A 22,581-nucleotide genomic window follows, 5' to 3' on the forward strand; every position below is an offset into this window, starting at 1 on the left:
TTAATAAAGTTAGAATTTTATTTCCTTACATTGTTGACATCACAAGTTTTTTGGAAACTTATTACAGTGGAAAAAATCCCATGGATCAGAGTCCCACTCACAACGAGATGGGGAGGAGAAGGACCTCCGTTAATATTTACAAGATGATGGAGCAGGGCTTGTTAGGGACGGGGATCTTCCCCTTAGCAGCAGCCAGCTCTTTATGCCACGTGAGAGAGGACTGGGCCAGGTCACCCCAGTATACTGCTGGGCTGCAGGGAATGAAAAGTGGAACCAGCCCATGGCCCACCCTGCAATCCCCAACTACAAAGCCACTCTGGGAACTGGGGTAGGACAATGCTGTAAATCACCAGCCAGCTGCCTATTGGCTCTCAGTATTGGAGACACAGAGTGAGACCCCTCTTGGACATTGTCTAGCATTCAGAGATGCCCTGGCAGCAGGGATCAAGCCTCTCCTAGTTTAAATCAGTGCCTCAAGGACTCCTGCAAACTTTGATCCATGTTGGTCTTGCTCAGCCTCCCCTTGGCCTGCTCTCTGCCTTCTGCCTTGCTGTCCCCTTGCATTGCAAGTGACCTTTCCTATGGGCTTCCTTCCTCCCAGGCAGATCTGGCTGTTCTGCGAGGCCTGTCTGCACTATTGTCCAGATGCATTTCATGTGTGTTGATGGCTCTGTACCTGTTGGTACCTTGGAGAAGGACATGCAAGCCCTGAGATCCAAACTTGCCCACAGCTCGGGGATGTCTGCACCCACGGCTTTGGCTCAGGCTCCACTCTAAGGATAAGCTCTCCGGGGCACAGACCATCTCTTTGCCAGCTGTATAGTTCTGACCACCGTAAAGCGCACTCTATAGAGCAGAAAGGGCCTGATCCTGAGAGGTGACAAGCAATTTCAGCTCCCACTGGCTTCAGAGTGGGTTGTAGGCACTCAGCACCTCTCAGGCCTTGTCCAGATGAGGATTTGGAAGGTGTTAACAGCCTAAAAAGAAAAGGAGTACTTGTGGCACCTTAGAGACTAACCAATTTAGAAAGCTCATGCTCAAATAAATTGGTTAGTCTCTAAGGTGCCACAAGTCCTCCTTTTCTTTTTGCGAATACAGATTAACACGGCTGCTACTCTGAAACCTGTTAACAGCCTAGTGTGGTCAAGGCAGTGTGCTTTTAATACATGTTACACCGGTGCCTTGACCTAGGCTTTAACATGAGCCATGCAACATGTGTTAAAGGCATCCTGCCTTGTCTGCACCAGGCTGTGAACACAAGTTAGCCAAGACCTCCCAAATCCTGGTCTAGACAAGGCTGCAACGTCAAGCCCTGAGTGCTTCCCCAGCACCCTGACCGGCTCCCCGACCTTCCTCTTACTTCCACTGTGGGATCAGACCAGTGTGAGGCAAACAAGCCTTTCCAACCCAACAGCTCAGGCTCTCAGCACATCCTCACTCCGTCTCTCTCCCTCCTGCCCATGCACATGGCAAATACCTCCCCAGGCTACCCTCCGCCGACAACAACTGAGGGACATCAGTGGGAAGGCTGGCAGGCACTCATGGGAACCCAATTCGGAATAGGTAACTCCATACCAAGAGTGATGCTTGGCCAGTCAGGGCCCCAAAACACCACCATGGGACCAATCAAAACAATTTGAGTCATGTTCATTTAAAGATTCTTCCCCCCCACCCCCACCCAATGATGAATTGACTGCAATTGGGCAACAGGCTGAGAATTTATTCGTAGGAATAATTTAGCCATTTGTTCTGAGCCGCTGAATGAACCTGGGGAAATTGTGAGCTGCTGATGGACAAGTTGCAAATGGAAAGGGAAGAGAAACTCATCAAATCAATGTTTCCCTATGGAACAACTCACAGCAGCTGGTGGGGAACCTGTGCTGCTGGTTGTGGGGTGGGGGCTTGGCTCAGACAGCCCCACACCACCTCAGCGGACTTTCCAAAGGGCTGAAGGTGACCCAGTGGGGTAGAGATGAGATGACCTTAGCACCTTCTCTCTGGAGCTGTCCCCGCTGCATCCTCTCGCTCTCTGGAGATTGGGAAGGGAGGAGAAATACAAGAGAGAGTTTGCTTCCCACCTCTCAGCTCCACTGTGGTTATACATCAGCCGGCGTCCGTCTCTCCTTGGGTCTCACAGCCTAGTGAGCCAGCCGCAGCGAATGTGCCCACTCTTTATGGGTGCCAAGGGGCTGCTCCCTCTGTTCACAATTAAAAGGTTTGCAGAAAGGTGCATTTCAGTTAAAACCCCTCCGGACAACGGAAATCCATTCCATCGGGATAAACCCGACATCTTTCCAGCTGTTTGGCATCATCCAAGCCAGCAACAGAGCAAGGCCGCCTGGCCCAGGAGGTGCAGAGCAGAGACTTGCCAGGCCCTGCTGCAAGGAGACCAACCCACGGGGATGTGGACAGAGGGGCTGGCCCCTTGCCCCAGCAAGGTGGTATACTGCTGCGGCAGCAAGGAGTGGAGGCACCAAGCTCGGGCCGTCAGCTGCTGCTGTCAGGAGACCTGGGGAAACAAAGCACACAGGGAGCCTGTGAATCCCCCCCATCCTTCTCTGCCTCCAACAGCCCTGGGTGCTTTGGGGCAGGTTGAGGCCCTGGACAGGGGTTTGTGCACCCAGAGGCCCATCTGTTGCCTCCTGCCTGGGGCGTCCCCACTCTTCAGTTAGCCCCCCCCCTCCCCGAGCATCGTCTCTGTGCTGTGAGCTTGACACTGTGGAAGGGTCTTTATCAACGCTGTGATGGTGGGGAGAGCCTAGTGCATAACAAAACCTCTGCCCTCTCTGAGAAGAGACACCCCAAACCTGGATATCAGCAGAGTATGGAGTGGGGGGGCGTGTCAGCCTACAGGGATGGGGGTGCAGGGTCCAAACAGGGGATCCAGAGGGGGACACTGAGCAGAGAGCCCTGGACAATGTGTGTGTGGAGTTTGAATGCCTGTGTCTAGCCACAGGGCAGGTGCCACGGGGCAAGCTCTCCACCCCAGCCCGGCAGGGTGAGAGGGGAGGTTGGCCTCCCTGCCCCGGTCAGTCCTTGGCCTCGCTGAGGGCAGCTCCTGGGTCATGCACTTCGCACTGGCCTGAGTGCAGCCAGGCCACCACACAACAGCCCTTGGCTGGCCACCGCTCTGAGGCTGGGACTGTCAAAGGAGCCGCTGCCTCAGGGTGTTAGGTGCGCAAAGCCCAGGCACCAGGCCAGATGTAAATGGGAAGCCAAGAGATGAGTGACTCTGTCTCATTCCCAGCGCCACAGGCCTACCAGCCCCCTCCTTCGGGCTGAATTTCTGAGGTGCTTTATGACTTGGACTGAGCACTGTGGGCTCCATGGAGCCAGGTGGTTCTGGGAGGCACAGAGAGGCCCACTGTATCCCCGTCACTGTGTGGGCACTGGCAGGTATCCTGGGGTTCCCGGGGTAGGGTGGTGATGGAGGGCAATGGGATGGTGTGCTAGCATCAAAGCTGCAGAAGGGGGCAGTAGGGCTCATTCCAGCCCTGCCCTTTCAGCCAATGGCAGCTGCTTGCGTGTTTTTGGTGGTGAATCTGGCTCAGGATGAGTTTGGCTTTAGCTCTTTCTCAGTTATTGGAGGTTTTTAAGAACAGGTGAGACAAGCACCTGCCAGGGATGGTCTAGATAATACTTAGTCCTGCCCCGAGTGCAGGGGACTGGACTAGATGACCTCTCGAGGTCCCTTCCAGTCCTACCATTCTATGATTCTTTGTACACAGGAAGGAAGATGGGAGCTGGGGGGAGAGGCATATGTTTACATGTACACACACACTGGGAATTTTGGGGCCAGCTCTCCCCATGGGAGCAGCTCCCAGAGGAGACATGATTGGGGTGAGAGGTGCCCCTTTATTGAGCAGTCCCATAGGATAGAATACGAAATTATCACTTTTCTATAGAGTTTCTTGACCCATCCTGGAGAATCTAATACAAGGTTCTGTCCCTTCAAAGGGATGATACCAAAAGCTATAGGAAGTGCCATTCTGGGCCCATTTCAATGGGGCTTTACAGCAATTTCTAGAGAATCCTATTACATTTCTAAAACGCCCCATGGGTTTCACCCGATTAACATATCTAGGGTGGGGCCAAAGTCCCACATCTTTAGAACAGGTACAAGCATGGCCTAAACCCTGGCATGGTGACCCCACCTCCAGAGATGGGAGTTCAGTCTCCATCCAGTCAGTCCCTGGCACCTCTGCCGAGACCTGTCATTTGGTGCCAGTTATGACTGTGTGTGTCCACTAGGAACTAGAGTGAGACCCGTCCGCTTATTGCACATAATCTTCTGATGGCAATGGCTCTTGGTGATGCACTATCTGGACTGGAAATGAATACCAGCCCCCTGAGCCCTCACCTTAGCTCCCCCTTTCTTAAACGGTTGTAGACAACGTCATGCTCTTGGAAGCAAAGGTCTAGCGAGGAGTCTGGCTGTACTATACAATCAGCTCTGTGCAGAGTCGCCCAGAAAGACCTGCCAATGTAGCTCTCCCCTGACCTGCTATCTAGGTCGGGGCCTCCCCTGAGCTGGGGCTGCCAGCTGGCCCTCTCGGCACGGTGGTATTGCACACAAATGTCTCCTGTGGATTAAGCTGGGAGCAGCAAATCAGTTTCACATGGAACAAAGTGGCAATCTATCTCAGGTCCCCAAGAGCTGGCTGGTGCTTTTCCCTGGTTGTCCTCTGAGAAACTTGTCTTTCAAGGCCCTGATCGACTTGCTGAACTGAGACCCAGCCAACTCATCACACAGTCCACAGGCTTGTGCCACAGTAGTTCTCGACCTTTTCCATATTGCAACCCCCTTTTCAATAATCTAGCCCTGAGATTTATAAATAGGGGCAGGGCAAGGTGGTCATGATCCCCCTGACACCTGGTCATGACCTCCAATCAAGAACCTCTTCCCTAAGCCAGATGGTTAGTGCCTGGTCTAGCCAGTACCTTTCCTGTACCGATCTACTTCTGGTTGGGCTTACTGAAGGAATTAGGGGCTCCTCCACAGGAATGAACTCTGAATCTCAAGGGGGTCAATAAGAAAGGCCCAGGCAAAGAGGCACAGAGTTTGGAGGAAGAGCGGTGGGGTGTGCCGCCCCTTTCAGACCTCCCGGAGAGAGGTTGCGGGTGTTTCTATTTATTGTGATCCATTTGCTCTGGTGGGGAGGTTTCTCCGCTCCAGAAAGCAAGTAGGATTTTGCGTTTCCCCTAACTCCTGGGGAGAAATGTGCAGATTCCACACCGCTGCCCAGTGCATTTGAATATTTAATTATGCAAAACAGGGCTGTGCAAATGGGGCAGGAGGACAGTTCTGAGACGGTGTCTGATCAGTACGAATGTGCCGCTCCTCTCCCCTGGCTCCCACTCCCAGCGTCCCAGGGTGGATTTATATTTCCTTCGCTGCCTGGAAATGGCACGCAGTTGGCTGTTCTCTGGAACAGTCTGGACCCTTTTACGCTGAACGCCAGGCTCTCACACCAGAGAGACATGCAGGGAACTGCAGGCTGAGTCAGAGGGATGGAAGGATGGGATCCCAGCCCAACAGAGCCCCAATATTCTAGATGAGGCCTGGGCTCCCCAGAAGTGAACCCACCCCCCATGAACAAGAGTCCTGACATTACAGACAGGGCTCCATCCATACCCAGACTTCTCCACTGGTCCCCAGTCTCTCAGAACCAGCTTCAATCCTAAAACCAAACCCAGTGACAACTGCAGAAAAACAGCCGTGTTAGTCTGTCTTTGCAAAAAGAAAAGGAGTACTTGTGGCACCTTAAAGACTAACCAATTTATTTGAGCATGAGCTTTCGTGAGCTACAGCTCACTTCATCAGATGCATACTGTGGAAACTGCAGTAGACATTATATACACACAGAGACCATGGAACAATACCCCCTCCCACCCCACTGTCCTGCTGGTAATAGCTTATCTAAAGTGATCATCAAGTTGGGCCTTTAGATAAGCTATTACCAGCAGGACAGTGGGGTGGGAGGGGGTATTGTTCCATGGTCTCTGTGTGTATATAATGTCTACTGCAGTTTCCACAATATGCATCCAATGAAGTGAGTTGTAGCTCACGAAAGCTCATGCTCAAATTGGTTAGTCTCTAAGGTGCCACAAGTACTCCTTTTCTAACTGCAGAAAAGACCCTGATCCAGACTCAGAACTCAGCCTTATACAGAGACTCTGTCCTGACCATGCAGATAATGCCCTGATAATACAAAGGGTCCCATCCTTTTTAGGCAGGACTCCATGGTCATAGGGGGATGGGGCTGGAAGGGATCTCCTGGGTCAAGTCCCCTGCTATCACTGGGGCTGGCAACCCAACCCTGCAAGGCAAAGCCCTGATAGCGCACACAGACCTAGATGGGACACCAGCCATGGATACAGAGTCCTGAGGCTGCAAATCTGGTCCTGACCACGCACCGATAGACCTAATTAGATTCATGATTTTGCACATCATTTGATGGTGGAACTCACTACCACATGAGGTCACTGAGGCTAAGAATTTAGCAGGATTAACAAAAGGATTGGACATTGACAGAGATACCACGAATATCCAGATTTAGTGTACTGTAGTTATTGCTCACAAACATTTTGGAAGGGCTAACCTCATGCTTCATAGCTTAAACTGATCTCAGGAGGAGACATAATGCAGGTTACCCATAGCTGCCCATTACAGGGTTCTTGCACCTTTCTTTGAAGCAGCAGGTGCTGGTCACTGTTGGCAACAGGATACTGGGCTAGATGGGCCCCTGGTCGGACCCAGTGCAGCCGTGCCTATGAAACTAAACAGGAAACTAAACTGTACTTCAGAGCCCAGAGGTCAGCCCTTTGCATGGGCACCTCATTCTAAACCAGCCTGAGAGCCGTGGTTTCTGCAAAGGCTCTGTCCAGCCCTCATTCCTCCCTGTGCAACAGAGGGTCCCTCCCACCGGGCCATGAGACAAACCCGATAACATGGAGATGGCTAGAGGCCAGGACAGCCGTGCTCACACAGCTGCCTGCCTGCCAGATGAACAGCCGTGGCCTGGCCATGCCTGTCTCCCCTGTGCTGCGGGGAGCATAATTTGCTCTTCTCCAAACCTTAATGTCTCTGACATTAATAAAATATCCCGCTGCACTTCTGAGGCTCCCACCAGCAGCATCCAGCTCCCCGTTCATTGTCATTCACTGGCTGAGCTGACTGCAGAGCAGACTCCCGGGCCTCGCGTGGAGGGAAGCTACGCAGCTGCTTCTGGAGCCGAGGGATCGTTTGGGGGATGCGGCTACAGGAGTGTGTCACTTTAACAGCCTTCAGATGCAAGATACACAGACCCTCCTCCACCTGTGTCCCCTCAGACCTCCCCACAGCAGAGACCAGGGCTCCAGTCTTTCTCAGCTGTCTGTGAAGGGAAAGGCCAAGCAGCCTGACAGAATGGGCCCCAGCTCAAACCCTGGATCCAGACATCCCCAGATTCTTGGGAGGTGCCTGGAATCTGAACTTGGATCCAGGTCTGAACCTCACAGCTGGCCCCCATATCTAGAAGAGGCCAGAACAGAATCACCGATCTCAACACTCCCAACGTGTGCAGTCAGAAAGGGTTCCAAATCTGGATCCAGGTTTTGCAGCTCAGGCTTGTCCACTCCCCACCAGCCTATAAAATATCCCCAAAGTTCCGGTGGGCGTTAGGAAAAGCATGCCCCCTTCCCCTCCTCCACGGCACTGCTGCTGTCCCGTGCCCGACAGCGCCCCCTGCTGGGAACGGCAGGGACTGTGGTAGTTGGGCGCTCCCCCACAGCCAGTGCTCTCGCCTCCTCCTTTACAGTCCCCGTGCTGGGAGAGGCTGGCACTAAACCAGCTGTGAACAAGTCTGCAGGTTTCAGACGTTTAAAATGACAGCATGTGTACAGGCCTATTCCAGGCTGCAGCCTGTGGCATGGTGGGGGAGCCTGGCAGGCAGCCCCAGTGGAGAAGAGGGCCTCTCCTTTGGGAAGTCAGAAGGCTGCCTGTGTTCCCTGCACTAGAAACAAAACTGTGATGCATTTGTAATCGGACAAGGCAGAACCGAGCTGGGTCCATTCTATGATAATGCAGGGCCAGGGCTTGTACCAAAGGGACACCTCCCCTTTACGCTGTCCCTGGGGCAGAGATAGTGCTGAGTGGAGTCTGTGAGTGGGGGCTGGCAGGTGGGTACTAGACCTTCTCCTCTCCCTGGGGGATGGAGCTGGGTTCGAGAGCAGGGCCTGCAGGATCTATTATTCTCTCCCTGGGTTAGCAAAGCTGATTCCCTTAGGTGCCAGCAGCTGCCTCCCTGTGCTCTCAGGGCAAGTGGAAGGAAAGTACCACGGGTTGGGATTTCATTGCAATTTCCATCAAAGCCCACAGCCCAGAGGTCTGTGTTTCTTGGGGCTGTTTCTCCCGTCGGGGTCTGCACGTTGCATGGAGCAACCACAGTGCTCTGCCTGCCTGTCTAGAGTAAGAGACAGCAAGGTCCCTTTCCCGCCATGCAAATATTCCCCCTTCCCGCCCTATACCTAAAGACTTGACCTTCCCCATACACACACTCATACTAGGAGAGGGACGGTCTTGTGGTTAGTATTCAGGCCTAGGAGGCTGGAGATCTCGGCTCTCATTCTGACTCTGCCACTGAATCCGTATGCACAGTCACTTCCCCGCTCTGTGCCTCAGTTTCCCCATCACTCTAAGATGGGATAAAAATTATGCAGACCTGTCCCACCCCTTACAGGCTCATTTGCGAGGCACCTAGGCCCAGATCTTTAGGCTCCTAAATAGCTTTAACTCCCATTGGAATCACTGGGAGTTGGGCTCCTAAATACTTTTGAGGATCCAGACCATTGATAATATGGTGCTTTTTAAGCCAATCTCATGATTTTCGGGCACCTGCCTCAGGATCTTTGAATGCTTGGGGCTGACTGTGAGGGGAGAGGCCTGGAAATGCCCATAGCCACTGAAGCTAAGATCAGGCAATGGGAGTGACAGGAGGTGTAAAGAAATGGCAGTGAAACCAGTTTCTCCAGCAAAGGAGCATCCAGCCCTATGGAGACATGTTTATAGCCTGTCCTGATTGGTTCCTGGAATAGCTCTCTGGGCAGAGCAGTTCCGGTTTTACTGGGAGTGCTCCCAAATTCATGAGCTGATGGGGGGGGGGGGGGGCAGGGGGAGGTGTCCTCACTCATCCATGGACAGACCAGTGATTCACTTTCTTTCCCAGCTAACACCAAACTCCCTCCCCCCCCCCCCCCAGATACCTTCAAACCAGGACACTCTCCACCCCCGGCTGGTTCCTTCTGCCATCTCAGTCGGGTTGGTTGCCAGGAGGCAGGAGTTACTTACTGTGACAGTTTTTATTCGGCCCAATCGTCGAGTGCAGCTCCAGCCTGAACGATTTATTAACAAAGTGCACTGCTCCCCTTCGGCACAGGGCTCCATCCCGCACCACTGCTTACTGGCAATGAGCTGAGCTGCCACATAGAGCGGGGGAGGTCACGGAGCATGGGGAGGGAGAAATTCGAAGGGTTATGAAGAGGGAAAGAGAGAGGTAGGGTACAAAGGGGAAAAAGATGGGTGTATATAGGGATGGATAGAAAGGGGGGGTGTGTGTATATAGGGATGGAGAGAGATGTATATGAGGATGGATGGATAAACAGATGGGTTTATATTGAGATGGATGGTTAGAAAGGTATATATAGGGATGGATATAATATTGGGATGGAGAGACAGATGTGTATGGGGATGGATGAATAGACAGATGTGTATATACAGAGATGGATGGATAGATAGATGGGTGTATATAGAAATGGAGAGACACATATGTATGGGGATGGATAGATGGGTGTATATATAGCGATGGATGGATACATAAATGGGTGTATATAGGGATGGATGGACAGAAAGGTGTATATAGGGATGGACAGACGAATATATAGAGATGGATGGATAGATAGAGGTGTGTGTATATAGATGTGGAGAGACAGATATGTATGGGGATGGATGGATAGGTGTGTGTATATAGACATGGAGAGACAGATATGTATGAGGATAGATGTGTATATAGAGGGATGGATAGATGGGTGTGTATATAGATGTGGAGAGACAGACATGTATGGGGATGGATGGATAGACAGATGTGTATATAGAGGGATGGATGGATAGGTGTATGTGTATATAGACAGAGAGACAGATATGTACAGGGATGGATGGATAGATGGGTGTATATAGACATGGACAGGCAGATATGTATGGGGATGGATGGATAGATGGGTGTGTATAGGGAAAGAAAGATGGGTATATATAAGGAGGGATGGATGTATATATGGATGGATAGGTAGATATGAATGGCGAGAGAGAGGGCACCAGATTAAACAGGAACAAATAAGGAAAGTAAAATCAAAGGGAGTAGAAAGAAGGGTTGAGTTATCCAAAACAAGGAGACCAGGAGATAAAATAAGAGTAAAATAAAATGTGTCAAAGGGGCAGAGGAGAAAGGGAGAGAGAATTGAGGCCGTCAGGGACAGTTTATGCAGAACGTTACAATCTGTATCATTGTAGCACCTACCAACAGTAGATAACAGCCGTCTGCAAGCCGGAGGCTTGGAGCAGCCTCTCGTGTTCCCCACACGTAGGGACACCTGCCACCTGTGAGGGACACATTCCCTACACAGAGCAACCTGAGATGACATGTCCCTCCCTCACCAGGGTGCCACGTGGCCCCTGACACCTGCAGGACATAGCAACGCTCCCGCCCGGCAAGGCTTCCGGCAGGCACCGAAAGGATCAGTGTGGCTTTCTCTGCAGAACTCTGCCCAGCATGGCTCCTGCCTCCCTGCACTCATGCAGTGCCTGGGAGTGGAGAGGAGTTCGCTTGTGAAGCTGGACTTCCCAGAGTTCAGAGCCAGATTTTCAAGGGCTCAGCACCCACAAACAGGCCAGATTTTCCAAAGAGCTTTGCACCCCCACTTCCCCATGCTGAGGGGGTTCTTCTCCTCCCTTGCCCCCCACCTTGCTACCAACAGATATAAACCCTGATACAGCTGGACGTTGCTGGACCATGAGTGTTCTCAATGAGCAGGTGTGTGTGTGTGTCACCGTGGACCCCGCCCAGGACAGTTTGACTGTGTGTCATGTCACCTGTACAGTTAGCTGCTCCCAGTGATAATAGGGGCCTGTGTTTCCGGGGCAGGCAGGGAGGCTGGAATGATTTGTAGTGTTGGGGGCAGGGGCTGAGAGTCATTGAACTAAACAGTAAACCCTGCATGTGATGGAAACCACTTCAAGCCAGGGGGTGCGGCCCTGCCCCTAGTTTCAGCACCTCTGGGAGCAGGAGGATCTGAGTTCTGTGGCTGCTGTCACCATAAAGTCCCAAGTGACCATGGTGAACCAAGAAGCCACAGGCAGCCCCATGGCCCTGGCCCGTAGTTCTCTGGAGCAGTCAGAGCTCTCTTACCATCCACGCAGGCAGGTTTTGCCCTCATTGTGCCCGCGACTTGGCCTCTCCTGCAGGCACAGCGTGCTGTCTGCCGGGCAATCATCCTCCTGGGGTGGCTGAGGTCTCTGTTCAGCGCCGTAATCTCACACATCCCCACCTCCAGCTCCTTGCCTGCAATGAGACAAGGGGACATCCAGCAGCCGCTGCGCAGTCAGAGTGTCGAGGCAGGGCACAGCCCTAGTAGCAAGAACAGGGAGGTGGGAGTCAGGGCGGCTGGGTCCTATGCTCTACTCTGTCACTGACTTGCTGTGTATTCTGGGCCAACAGAATCAAAAGAAGCCACTGATTTTTGGGTGCCTCTATATCTTGGGAGCCCAACCAGAACCAGCTAGGGCCTGGTTTTCAGAGGGGCTAACAGCCTGATGCTCCCACGGTGAAAGGAACTAAACCCCTCAGAAGTACAATTCCAGCAGTCCCTGTTGAGTTCAGTGGAAGCGGTTCCTCCATAGGACTGGAGCCTGAGTCAGGACAACTCTGGAGATGGCCCAATCTAGAGAAAACGCTTTTCACCTCCCTCCTGGCCAGGCACTGAGCACCTTCCCTTAGCTCCTTTCCTGGCCCGTGGGGCCTGGGAGTGGCTTACAACATAAGCAGGGTCTTTCTCCCAAGGGGAGGAGGGGGAGTCGTTCGAACAGCTCTACAGTGATCCCTTAGCACCTCTGTGCAGGGGGAGGGCTGGTAACATGGGGACGGGAAGGCAAAGCCAGCAGGCTGGGTGCACACTGAGCCAAACTGCAGCAGCCGGCAAGGCTCAGAAGGTCTCCAATCCAGCCCAGCATAGGGCAAGGCCCAGTCTGCCTGGCCTGAGGAGACTCCTCGGTACCTAAAGCCACCCTTCCTCTGCCCTTTGATCTATAAAGGGAGCGTGAGTGAATCCCACAGACAGGAAGGCTGGGCTGCATGCAAGACAGTCTGGGCTTCCTTGCTCTAAGGGGAAGGCTGCACTCAGCCGGAGCACGCCTCCTCGTGCTCAGCCCGGAGCGTTCCCCTGTAGCTGAGCACAGGGTCTGCGCCTGTCCTTGTTAACATTTTGGTCCCGGGGAAACGGATGTCAACCCATGAATGCCGCCAGGCAGGTGGGTGAGAGGCAGCCGCACGTGAGCGGCATTATCTCAGAGCTTTTTAAATACTCCGTCCGGCTCCCCTTGCGCGCTCTCTCTGCAGCCTGTGACAAGGGGCAGGGGCAGGCCGGCCGGCAGTCCAACATGGCCCAACGCAGGGTGTTTAAAGGGTTCGGGTAGTTCGGCAGCACGCTGCCACCCGCAGCTCATGGTGGGAGCTAAAACCCTCAACGCTTGCTCTTTAGCCCAACACAACCCCCCGTTCTGGGTCTGTTTCCCCTCCCTGTTGCACTGGTGTAACTCTGACTTCAGTGGGGTTACTCCTGGTTTACACGGGTGTAAGCAAGAAGAGAATCAAGTCCACTGTAAACCTGGGGCAGGATTCTGCTCTCGCGTAGGGCTCAATTCAAAGCCCTGTGACCTAAACAGCCACTGGCTTCAGTGGGCTTTGGATCGGGGCTCAGAGATCCAGTGTACATTCACTGGGCCTGATCCTTCCCTCCTGCCACTTTTACGCTGCTGGAAGCCCACAAACTGCAGTGGAGTTACTCCAGATTTCCACCAGGGGATGTGAGAGCAGCATCCGGCCTTCAGTGGATTTACACTGCTGTACCTGAGATCAGAATCTGGCCCCTGGTATCCAACAGGCATAACAGGGTTCCCAAAACTCTTTCCGTTCCAGTGATCTAAGCTGTTCTGACTAATGCGGGGTTAGGAAACCCCTTCCCTTTAAATGTATGGATGATTTAACTGGGAATTGGTCCTGCTTCGAGCAGGGGGTTGGACTAGATGACCTTCAGGGGTCCCTTCCAACCCTGATATTTTATGATTCTATGGTTACAAACAGGAGAACATGGCAAGACCTCTTACACAGCAATGTGACTGATTCTGCCAAGGCCCCTTTAACGCCTCGCAAGCACAGTCTGCAGCTGTGGCATCTCTCTATTTCTGACAGTCCTGCTCCTTCAAATGAGGGGGGAAAACCCCACCTGTTGCCGTTTGCCCTATTAGCTGAATAAAAACATTTTTTGCTTCCCATCATATTTTTTTCCAAATTGCACAGATGAAAAGATATGAGGTCACTGGGATTTATATGGAAGGATTTGGCAGCCTTTTCCTATTTATTTGGCCTGTAATATATAAATTCAATCTGGACTCTCCCAGAGTAAGCGATTTGTTATCTGAGTAAGTAGATGTGGGTGGGTAAGATGTTTCAATTAGAATGGCATTCGTTAGGTATGACTTGCCTCCGAGTGTGTTGTTTTATGCCTTTGTTTTGATTAATTAGGACCCGGTCCTTTATTCCTCATGACAGTCGTACCACTGAAGTCAGTGGGGAACGGCCTGATGAGGAAGGATTCCAGGATCAGGCCCTTCATTTGGGCACGTCTACACAGCACACAAAAAACCAACCAACCCTGCGGAAAGGAGTCTCAGAGCACGGATCAAATGACTCAGGCTCCCAAGGCTGGCACTGCGGGGCTAAAAATAGCCGTGTAGACATCTGGGCTCAGACTGGAGTTGCGGCTGTGAAACCTGGTGAGCAGGGAGGGTCTTGGAGCCGGGGCTCCAGCCTGACCATCTACATGGCTATTTTTAGCCCTGCAGCATGAGCCCAAGTCTGTTGATCTGGGTTCTGAGACTCGGTGGGTTTATTTTTTGCTATGAGTAGATGGTTTGTTTGGGGGGGGGGTGTTGTGGGGTTTTCTGGTTGACTTTTTAAACTTTGGGAAGCTAGCTATCAGGAGGAATGAGGAGGTGCAGTGGTCAGGGCTTTGTCCAGGGACCCAGGACATTTGGGACCTTGGGCAAGTCACTTAGGCCCAGATCCTCAAAGGTATTTAGGCACCTAATTCCCACTGACTTCAATGGGAGTTAGGCTCTGATCTTTACGTGTCTTAGTTTCTCTGTGCCTTGATTCCCCATCTGCACAATGGGGATAGTAGCAGTGCCCTACCTCCCAGGGGCGTGAGGATAAACACATTAAAGATGGTGACGCACTCTGAGATCTACTGTTGAAAGGTGTGTGACAAAGTTCCTGCTCTACCTTGGTGGGTCTTGCGCTTATTGGCGGATTTGCTCGCCTTGGAGCTTCACGGCAGCCCTCAGATTAGCCGTTTTTCTGAACCCACAGTCCAGGTCGACTCCTCCTGTGTCTGACCAGGAGTTGGGAGGATTTGGGGGGAACCCAGGCCTACTCTCTATTCTGGGTTCCAGCCCAGGGCCCTGTGGAATGCAGCTGTCTAGAGTGCCTCCTGGAACAGCTGTGTGACAGCTACAACTCCCTGGGCTACTTCCCCCATGGCCTCCTCCCAACACCTTCTTTATCCTCACCATAGGACCTTCCTCCTGGTGTCTGATAATGCTTGTACACTTCAGTACTCCAACAGTGTGCATTCTTACACTCAGCTCCTAGTGCCTCTTGCTCCCAGCTCCTCACACGCACACCACAAACTTGAAGTGAGCTCCTTTTTAAAACTTAGGCGCCCTGATTAGCATGCCTTAATTGATTCTAGCAGCTTCTTGATTGGCTTCAGGTGTTCTAATCAGCCTGTCTTAATTGTCTCCAGAAGGTTCCTGATTGTTCTGGAACCTTCCCTGTTACCTTACCCAGGGAAAAGGGACCTACTTAGCCTGGGGCTAATATATCTGACTTCTATTACTCTCCTATAGCCATCTGGCCCAACTCTGTCACAAGTGCTACAGAAGAGCAAGATATGATTATTCAAAGAGTGTGAGGCAGTTGGATGTTATGGTGATGTGGGCCATGTAAGTAGCTACAATAGCTAGAGATGGGTCTCAACTGGGATTATTTAATCTGCAGAAGAGAAGAATGAGGGGGGATTTGATAACTGCTTTCAACTACCTGAAAGGGGGTTCCAAAGAGGATGGATCTAGGCTGTTCTCAGTGGTAGCAGATGACAGAACGAGGAGCAATGGTCTCAAGTTGCAGTGGGGGAGGTTTAGATTGCATATTAGGAAAAACTTTTTCACTAGGACAGTGGTGAAGCACTGGAATGGGTTACTTAGGGAGGTGGTGGAATCTCCTTCCTTAGAAGTTTTTAAGGTCAGGCTTGACAAAGCCCTGGCTGGGATGATTTAGTTGGGGATAGGCCCTGCTTTGAGCAGGGGGTTGGACTAGATGACCTCCTGAGGTCCCTTCCAATCCTAAGATTCTATAATTCAGTTCCCAAGCATTTGGGGCGACTGTGTCGAAAGCAAGAGCTAAACTCTGATCCAAATGGGCTGTCTGTGGAATGGACCGAACCAGTGAACTGTCAAATCTTAACACCTCCAAGCGCTGGAGCTGAATTCTAGACCCAAAAGCAGATCTGGGTCATCAGGAAATACAAAAAAAAACCCCATTGAAAATATTTTCTAAATATGGTTACACTTCAATAATAACCTTCAGCAATTTGGGGACCTATCCTACAAAGTGCTGAGCATCTTCAGCTCCTGCTCAAGTGAACAGGAGTTGGGCACTTGCCACATCACAGAATCAGGCCCTTAATTCATAGTAAACGGAGGGCAAAACGTTACAAAGCTTTCAGAACTTCTTTGATTCTTAAATCTATGGTCCCCATCTGGCCTCACATAACAATAGTGTCTGAGCATCTCACAGCCTTTTAATGTATTTATCCTTAGTCTTTTTTCTTTTTTTAATTGATCTGAAAATATAGCCACTTCTTTCTTCAGCAATAGCTTTGCCCTGCAGTCCTGCTGAGTAACTGGGATGTGACTGCTTTTGTTAGTCTTGTGTGGCCCGCCGGCTGGAGCTTCCCTGTTGTCCTGACGAATGCTGAGGTGGCTCCTGCTCCCACTAACGGGAGTAAAACAGGAGGGACTCAATTGAAGACAAGTGAGGAAGGCCTGGAGAGCTTGATTGGACTCACTGTCTTGTCTCTTCCAGCCCCACCCAGCGCTTCTTCCGGATGAAAGCCAGCCAAAAACCTACAATGCTATACCTGTGCCAGGCTCTCTGCACAACGGTGAGTTTCCGGATTCCTGGACAGCCTGTCTCACCAGTGCAGCCACATTTCCACAGAGCAAGTGCCCTGCCCCTCAGGGCAGACTCTCTAGATTGATGTGATCAGGCCTGACTCTCTTAAATGCTCCAGCTGGCCAGAAACCCCTGTGGGCCTGTGCTCTTCTCCACCTGCCTCTCCCCTGAACTGCAGGCTGCTTGGTTTCAATGCTGGGCCCAGTTTGAAACGTGCCGGGGTCAGGCACTGTGGAATTCACTCTGCTTGGAGCTCCGGATGAGACTTGAAGACATGAAGCAGTGTCTCTTTGGACCAGCCTCCTGCTCAAGGGAATAAGCCATCCAGCTCAGACTGTATGCCTGTCCACTGCCTGGATGCTCAAGTGTTAGAGCAATTGCCATGGATGGATAGATAACTAGCTAGCATGGTTTTCAAACACACATTGACTCCATCCACTCCCATCAGCTAAATCGGCTTAGAAACCAGTTTAGCTGGAACCATTATTCAAGCCAAGTTTACTCCCAGTTCCGTTTAACAGAGAGACTGTGTCATGGATGCCTCCCCTACCATCTGTGCTTCTGAGGTCTGGATGGACACCCAGCCTTCTACCAAGCCCTGGGAGCTATGTACATACAGTTCCCAATGCTGCAAAAGGCTTTCAGTACAGCTGTGGGGTGAAATGGTGCTCCAGAGGAAAGTCAGTGGCTAAACACCTGCTGAGTTCAATGGACCCAGGCTATTAAACTTGGCATTTAAAGTGGAAGAGCGGGGGAGTTCATCCCCTGGAAGTTCAGGGTAACTGAGTCAACATTGGTTTTAAATGCCCATCAAAGGCAACACTGACAAATGCCAATGGACAGCTGCAGTTTGCACTTGGCTATGAATCCAAAGCCTCCATTCCTTGGGGCAATTATTTAACACACCGCTATCCCTCTCATTACATTGAGATGAATTGTGTGCCTGGCATTCAGTGTTCCTAGATTTAAAACAGCCAGGCTCCTGCTTCTAGCTCCTCTCAATCAGCCCCTTGAAAATAGCACTGAAGAGACAGGGCGTTTTCTTCTCCTCTCCTCGGGTGACAAAAGCGAGACGTCTTCAGGAGCCCCAGTCTGTATTAGACAGAGAAAAGCACCACGTGGAGAGAGACAGGAGCAGGAAAAATTCACTGGGCTGAGATGTGCACCCCATGGACCATTCCTAAGTGATGGGTCAATGACACTGACCGTCCCTTGTCATTACCAAATTTTTAAAAAATGCACAGACCAGTCACCAGGGAGAATCTGTTAAAAAGGGAGTCTGTGGATGAGTATTAGGGGCTTCAGCCATCATTCCCAGCCTCTGCTGGGTGCAGGCAGGGTCACTGCTGAAGATGCAACCCTACAGGCTGCTACAGGCAGTCACAAGTGTTTTTATAGGCAGCTCCAGTGTGAGCCATGTTTGGCCTAGTGCTTGGTAGCTTTGAAGCCTCTGCTGTCCACAGCCAGGAATCCTCTGGGCCAAATGCTTGTTCCAATGAAATCAGTGGGAGATTTGCCATTGATTCAGCAGGGATTATGGTTTGGCTTGGGATATGCCTTGGGAGTCTCTGGGATCTGCACCAGGGGGATGCACCATTCCCCCTGCCCACACATACACTGCCAATTAGCTGTGGCCATTTGGACAATGGGCGATTTCAATAATGTCTGGAGGAGATTTTATGAGTCACACGTTGCAAAATGCTCCAGCACAAGAATGAGGGCAGCTTGGAAAGCAGCTAATATGAATCCAAACTAAATCCTCCTTCTAAAGGAGCGGGCACTACCAGCTCTGCACTCACACACAACTGCACGCCACAAGGAATGCAAGAGAACTGCTCTGAGTTGTTTGCTTCCATCAGAAGCAGTATGAGAAGAAACTCTCAAGCAGGGCAAGGGCACTGAGAATCACGGCTCTGAACATGTTAGGGTCTCTCTGAAATTTTTCTGCTCAAGGGGGTGTTCATTTCAAAATTTGCTCAGAGCCATTCAAATTCTATGCCCTCCAGTTACCCAGCTGGGGCAGGGGGATGTCTTTTTGTGCCACTAGTTTTTTAAATCAGAACTCCCCCTTGAAATGACTGGAAACTACTTCCCCCTCCACCAGGGCCCAGGCATGCACCCAGCCACACGCACACACATCTGAGCATTCTGCTTAGCACTTGCCTAGAGAACATTAACTGATTGATCCTCCCAAACCACATCTGATGTAGTTAAGTGCACCTGTCTCCATTGTACAGCCGGGAGCAACTAAAACACACGCATGTCAAATTGAGAGAGGGCCAAATTCTCACTTACTCCACAGTGAATCAGAAGTGACTCCACTGAAGTTACTCTGGATTTACACCTGTGTAACTCAGAGCATAAATTTGGCCCAGAAAGGTCACATGATTTCCTCAAATCCACCCAGTGAGTTAATGGCAGAGCTGAGGTTTGAATTTAGGATTTCCTGGTTCAATCCGCTAGATTGTGCTGACTCTCTCACTAGGCCTTCTCTCTACCCATTTGTTAAGCAGGGCTTTCTGGTTTAATATCTTAAACCAGAAGGAAACTGGGGTTCCTTTCCTCCGACATTTGCAATCTGGGGCAGCCCCTTACCTCTAACAAGGATGAATAATGACTAGTAGTTCCCAGCTGCTTTACAAATTGCCCAGCAGGGGGTGCTGTGGAGTCAGGAGCATTGCACCCTCTAGCTGTTCTATCCTACAGCTTTACCAACCCCAGCTGATGCTTTAGCAGTTCTAGCCTCTTCCACGCCCAAGGCCAGGCTTGAACTTGTCTCTTGCTTGGCTGAGTAATGCTGCATCATTTGAATTATTGCATAAATGTTTAGTTACAGTTGGTAATTGTGGCATTATTTATGGATCCACATGGCTCAGCAACGCTCCTCTCACATCCTCATTTGCAAGCGCAGCCTCTGGAGGGGAGGGAGACGCGGCAGGCTTGCTGAAGCGCTCAGCGTAAGGGTGTCGATTCAGGGGGCGAGCAAGCGTCTTGGCATGGTTTATTCAGGTTGCTGCCAGCCCCGGCAGTCACGCTGCAAATTAGCAGCAAGAAAGCGGAGGAGAAGATTGAACAGCAAATCAGTTACGTAGCACGGGGCCTGTCCTTCTATGCAGAATCATAGAAGATTAGGGTTGGAAGAGACCCCAGGAGGTCATCTAGTCCAACCCCCTGCTCAGAGCAGGACCAATCCCCAACTAAATCATCCCAGGCAGGGCTTTGTCAAACCAGGCCTTAAAAACCTCCAAGGATGGAAATTCCACCACGTCCCTAGGTCAAGGGATGCAGCACTCCCGCAGGATTGAGCCCCACAAAAGGGGGGTGTTCTCAGCAATTTTTCACCCCAATTCCCATGCCATTTTAACAGCTTCTCTTCCAATTTCCCACTGTCTTTCCTTGGGTCATGTGTGAAACTCTTTTCCCCCATCTTGGCAGCAATTTAGGTACAGACCAAGCAGTGTTAGAAGTGAATTTCATTCAGCTATAAAAAGGATCCGTACTGCATGAGATACCATCAAAAGACAATGGAGGGAGAGATTCCAGCTCTCATCCAATATAAATGCCTGGCCATCCCCAAGAGCCTTCTGGAAACCAGCTGGGACAACATTGGAAAGTGGGACACTGAACTAGACAAAGTTCAGTCACTGTGAAACATACAGTGCCCCCCAGTCTGGAGAAAAAGGGAAACTGACAGTGCTCCTCAGGGTTGGTTGTTTTTTAACCTGGCAGTTTTCCTTTCTCTGTTCTACTTTCACTTCTCTCCCTCCATCCCCCTTGTCTGGGAGAAGAGTCACCCTGGGCACCCAAGCTGCAATCCACACTATATGGGACTCTGTACAATTAAAGAGAGTTCATTCTCCAGGCAGCTTATTTTAATTTATCCCATGTAAATATAACAGCACCAGCCCCCCGTGGAAATAATATTTTGCACTTTGTAGCACCTTTCACCTAAGTGCTTTACCCCTGTTAATAAAGAATCCTCAGTAAACAGAGGTACAATGATCTCCAGTTCACAGATGGGAAACCAAGGCAGAGTGGGACTAAGTGACTTGCCCAAGGTCCCACAGAAAGTCTGTGGCAGAGTCAAGGGTTGAACCCAGACTTCCTAACTCCCAGTCCTATGCTTCAGACCCTAGAGCAAACTTTTCCCCAGGGTATCCTCACATCTTAAGGGAGAGACTGTCCTATGGGCAGATCCCCACTCATGATGGCACAAACCCCTTCCCTTCCCACTGGATGACACCGCAATTGCCTTGCATGGAGAGGACTCATTAGGGAAGTACTGACTGTATCTCATGCTCTTTCTAATGTGATTTAGCAGCTGGTAACAGGGAGGAGAGGCAGCCCCATCTCTTGGGCCAGCTCTGACCTACCTCCATTTGACCCAGTGCACCACGCACTCCCAGCAGCCTCGGGAAGGAAGGGCAGCCCCAGTTTCCTTGCTGAACGGCTCAGCTCGCAAGGCTTATCAGTCCCCCAGACTCCCAGTTCACAGAGGTGAATCCTCCCCCTACCGCAGGCCAGCGCCTCTCAATTTGAAAACCAGTCCAGGCACCTGGCAGCCAAAGACTGAGTCCAGTGGGAGACTGAACCTCTTCTCCTCTGGGGAGCCCTTGCTGAAAAGTTTCCCCCAGCCCCTCCAGCAGGCGATGCTACCTCTGCGATGCAAAATCTCAGAGAGGAGGGGGATCCCTGCTGGTTGCATGGCACCAGATGGCTCTGACGCAGGCTCTCTGGGGTGGCATGTGGCAGAAGGGGACACAACCCCTTTAAACCCTCCCCCCCTGCCCCGGCTGGCACAAGCCAGCAGCCTTGGCAGGAGTATGATACAGCGGAGACTTTACCTTCCTTAGGCGGCTGAGAATACAAGAGCCAGAAGAAGAGGAGGAAGCAAAGCGTGGCACCAATCCCTGCAGAGAGCTCTCTCCAGCCGGCCAGCATCCTGAGTGGGCTGGGAGGGGGGCGGGGAGGCAGGGCTGGACCCCCCTCTCACGCTGCAGGGTCCCCTCTAAATCCAACTACCAGGGACGTTTCCACCTGGCACAGGGCAGCCCAGCATGGCTGGGGAGTAGCTGCATTCCCTTCAGAGCAGGAGGGCTGGAGCCATTGGGGGGGGGGGGGGGGGCTGAGAGCTGTTGAACCAAACTGTCAACCCTGGATATGATGGAAACCACGCCAAGCAAGGGGGGGGCGGTAGCCCCCCCTAGTCCCAGCCCCTCTGAGCAGGAGAAAAGCTGCAGCCACGCAGGAGAGCTGCAGCTCCAGGGGGGCACAGGCTGGTTCCTTTAGTACCCGGGTCACCACATCCCAGCCTCGCAGGGGGACCCCACGTGCGGGAGGGGGGGGGGATCTGCCCCTCTCGAGGGTGGCTCCTTGTCACAGCGTCCTGTGCTCCTGGTCCAGGCAGGGTCAGACTCTCACCCACAGCGGGCTGGGTTTTTTCCAAAGCCCAGTGTCTTCCAGCTGGTGAAAGTAGCCAGAAGATGCAGCCCGTCCACCCGGCTTCTCTCTGGGGGCCAAACGCCTCTGCTGCTCGGCGGGGGCCGGAGGGAGCCCGGATCCCTGGGCAGCTCCTTTGCATTCAGCCCGCAGAGCGGCGGCTAGTATCTCCCCGCGGCTGGGTGCAGTTTGCCAGGCGAAAGCCGAGCGGTAATTCCCTCTCCGGCACCGCCCGCAGCAGCTGTGCGCTTCCCTCCTGCAGCTGGGCAGGGAGCGAGGCGGGCAGCAGGAGGGTTCATGGCAGGGATGGGGAGGGCTAGCAGATCCCCCCCCCTTCCCTCCGGCTGCACCGTGGCAATGTGACTAGCTCCGCGGGGCGGGGGGTCCTTCCCGGCCGGGGGGCGCCAAGCTCGCTGCCCGGGACTAGGCTCGCGAACCTGTGGCGGGTACCCAGGAGCCAACAGCCCCCGCCACCCCGGCTAAGCTCAGCAAGCGGCAGGGGAATCCCGGGAAGCGCAGCTGGGGGGGGGATCAGCCCCGGTAGGTGCCCCCCCCCGGCCCTGCAAGCTGAGACTTGCCACAAAGCCCCCCCCCACTGGCC

The 22,581-nt window shown here is 52.2% G+C and overlaps 1 protein-coding gene across 2 annotated transcripts; it reads right to left on the reverse strand.

Annotated features, from left to right (window-relative positions):
- On the reverse strand, positions 1 to 22,521 carry LOC311511080 (chemokine-like protein TAFA-5). Of its 2 annotated transcripts, none has more exons than XM_084611385.1 (4): positions 21,963 to 22,521; positions 11,439 to 11,591; positions 9,329 to 9,456; positions 1 to 2,509 (listed from the first exon to the last, which is right to left on the reverse strand). In XM_084611385.1, exons 1-4 carry the CDS (start codon positions 22,120 to 22,122, stop codon positions 2,501 to 2,503), a joined length of 450 nt encoding a protein of 149 aa, XP_084467511.1. In that variant the 5' UTR covers positions 22,123 to 22,521; the 3' UTR covers positions 1 to 2,500. The 2 variants fall into 2 exon arrangements, with proteins under 2 accessions (XP_084467511.1, XP_084467512.1); XM_084611386.1 differs by having other exon boundaries at positions 21,386 to 22,102.
- Between the last annotated feature and the right edge of the window lie 60 nt (positions 22,522 to 22,581).

This window comes from Lepidochelys olivacea (assembly GCF_965140295.1).
Source record: "Lepidochelys olivacea isolate rLepOli2 genome assembly, chromosome: 21".
Taxonomy (NCBI): Eukaryota; Metazoa; Chordata; order Testudines; family Cheloniidae; genus Lepidochelys; species Lepidochelys olivacea.

Bases quoted from the DNA above. Each gene is read 5' to 3' on its own strand.
- LOC311511080 (XM_084611385.1), bottom strand. From the start codon at position 22,122: ATGCAAAGGAGCTGCCCAGGGATCCGGGCTCCCTCCGGCCCCCGCCGA. The intron at 11,592-21,962 runs GTGAGAGTCTGA...GTCTCATTGCAG, and splicing joins AAAAACCCAGCCCGCTGTGG to GCAAGGAGCTGGAGGTGGGG. The intron at 9,457-11,438 runs GTAAGAGAGCTC...TCTATGTGGCAG, and splicing joins AAAACCTGCCTGCGTGGATG to CTCAGCTCATTGCCAGTAAG.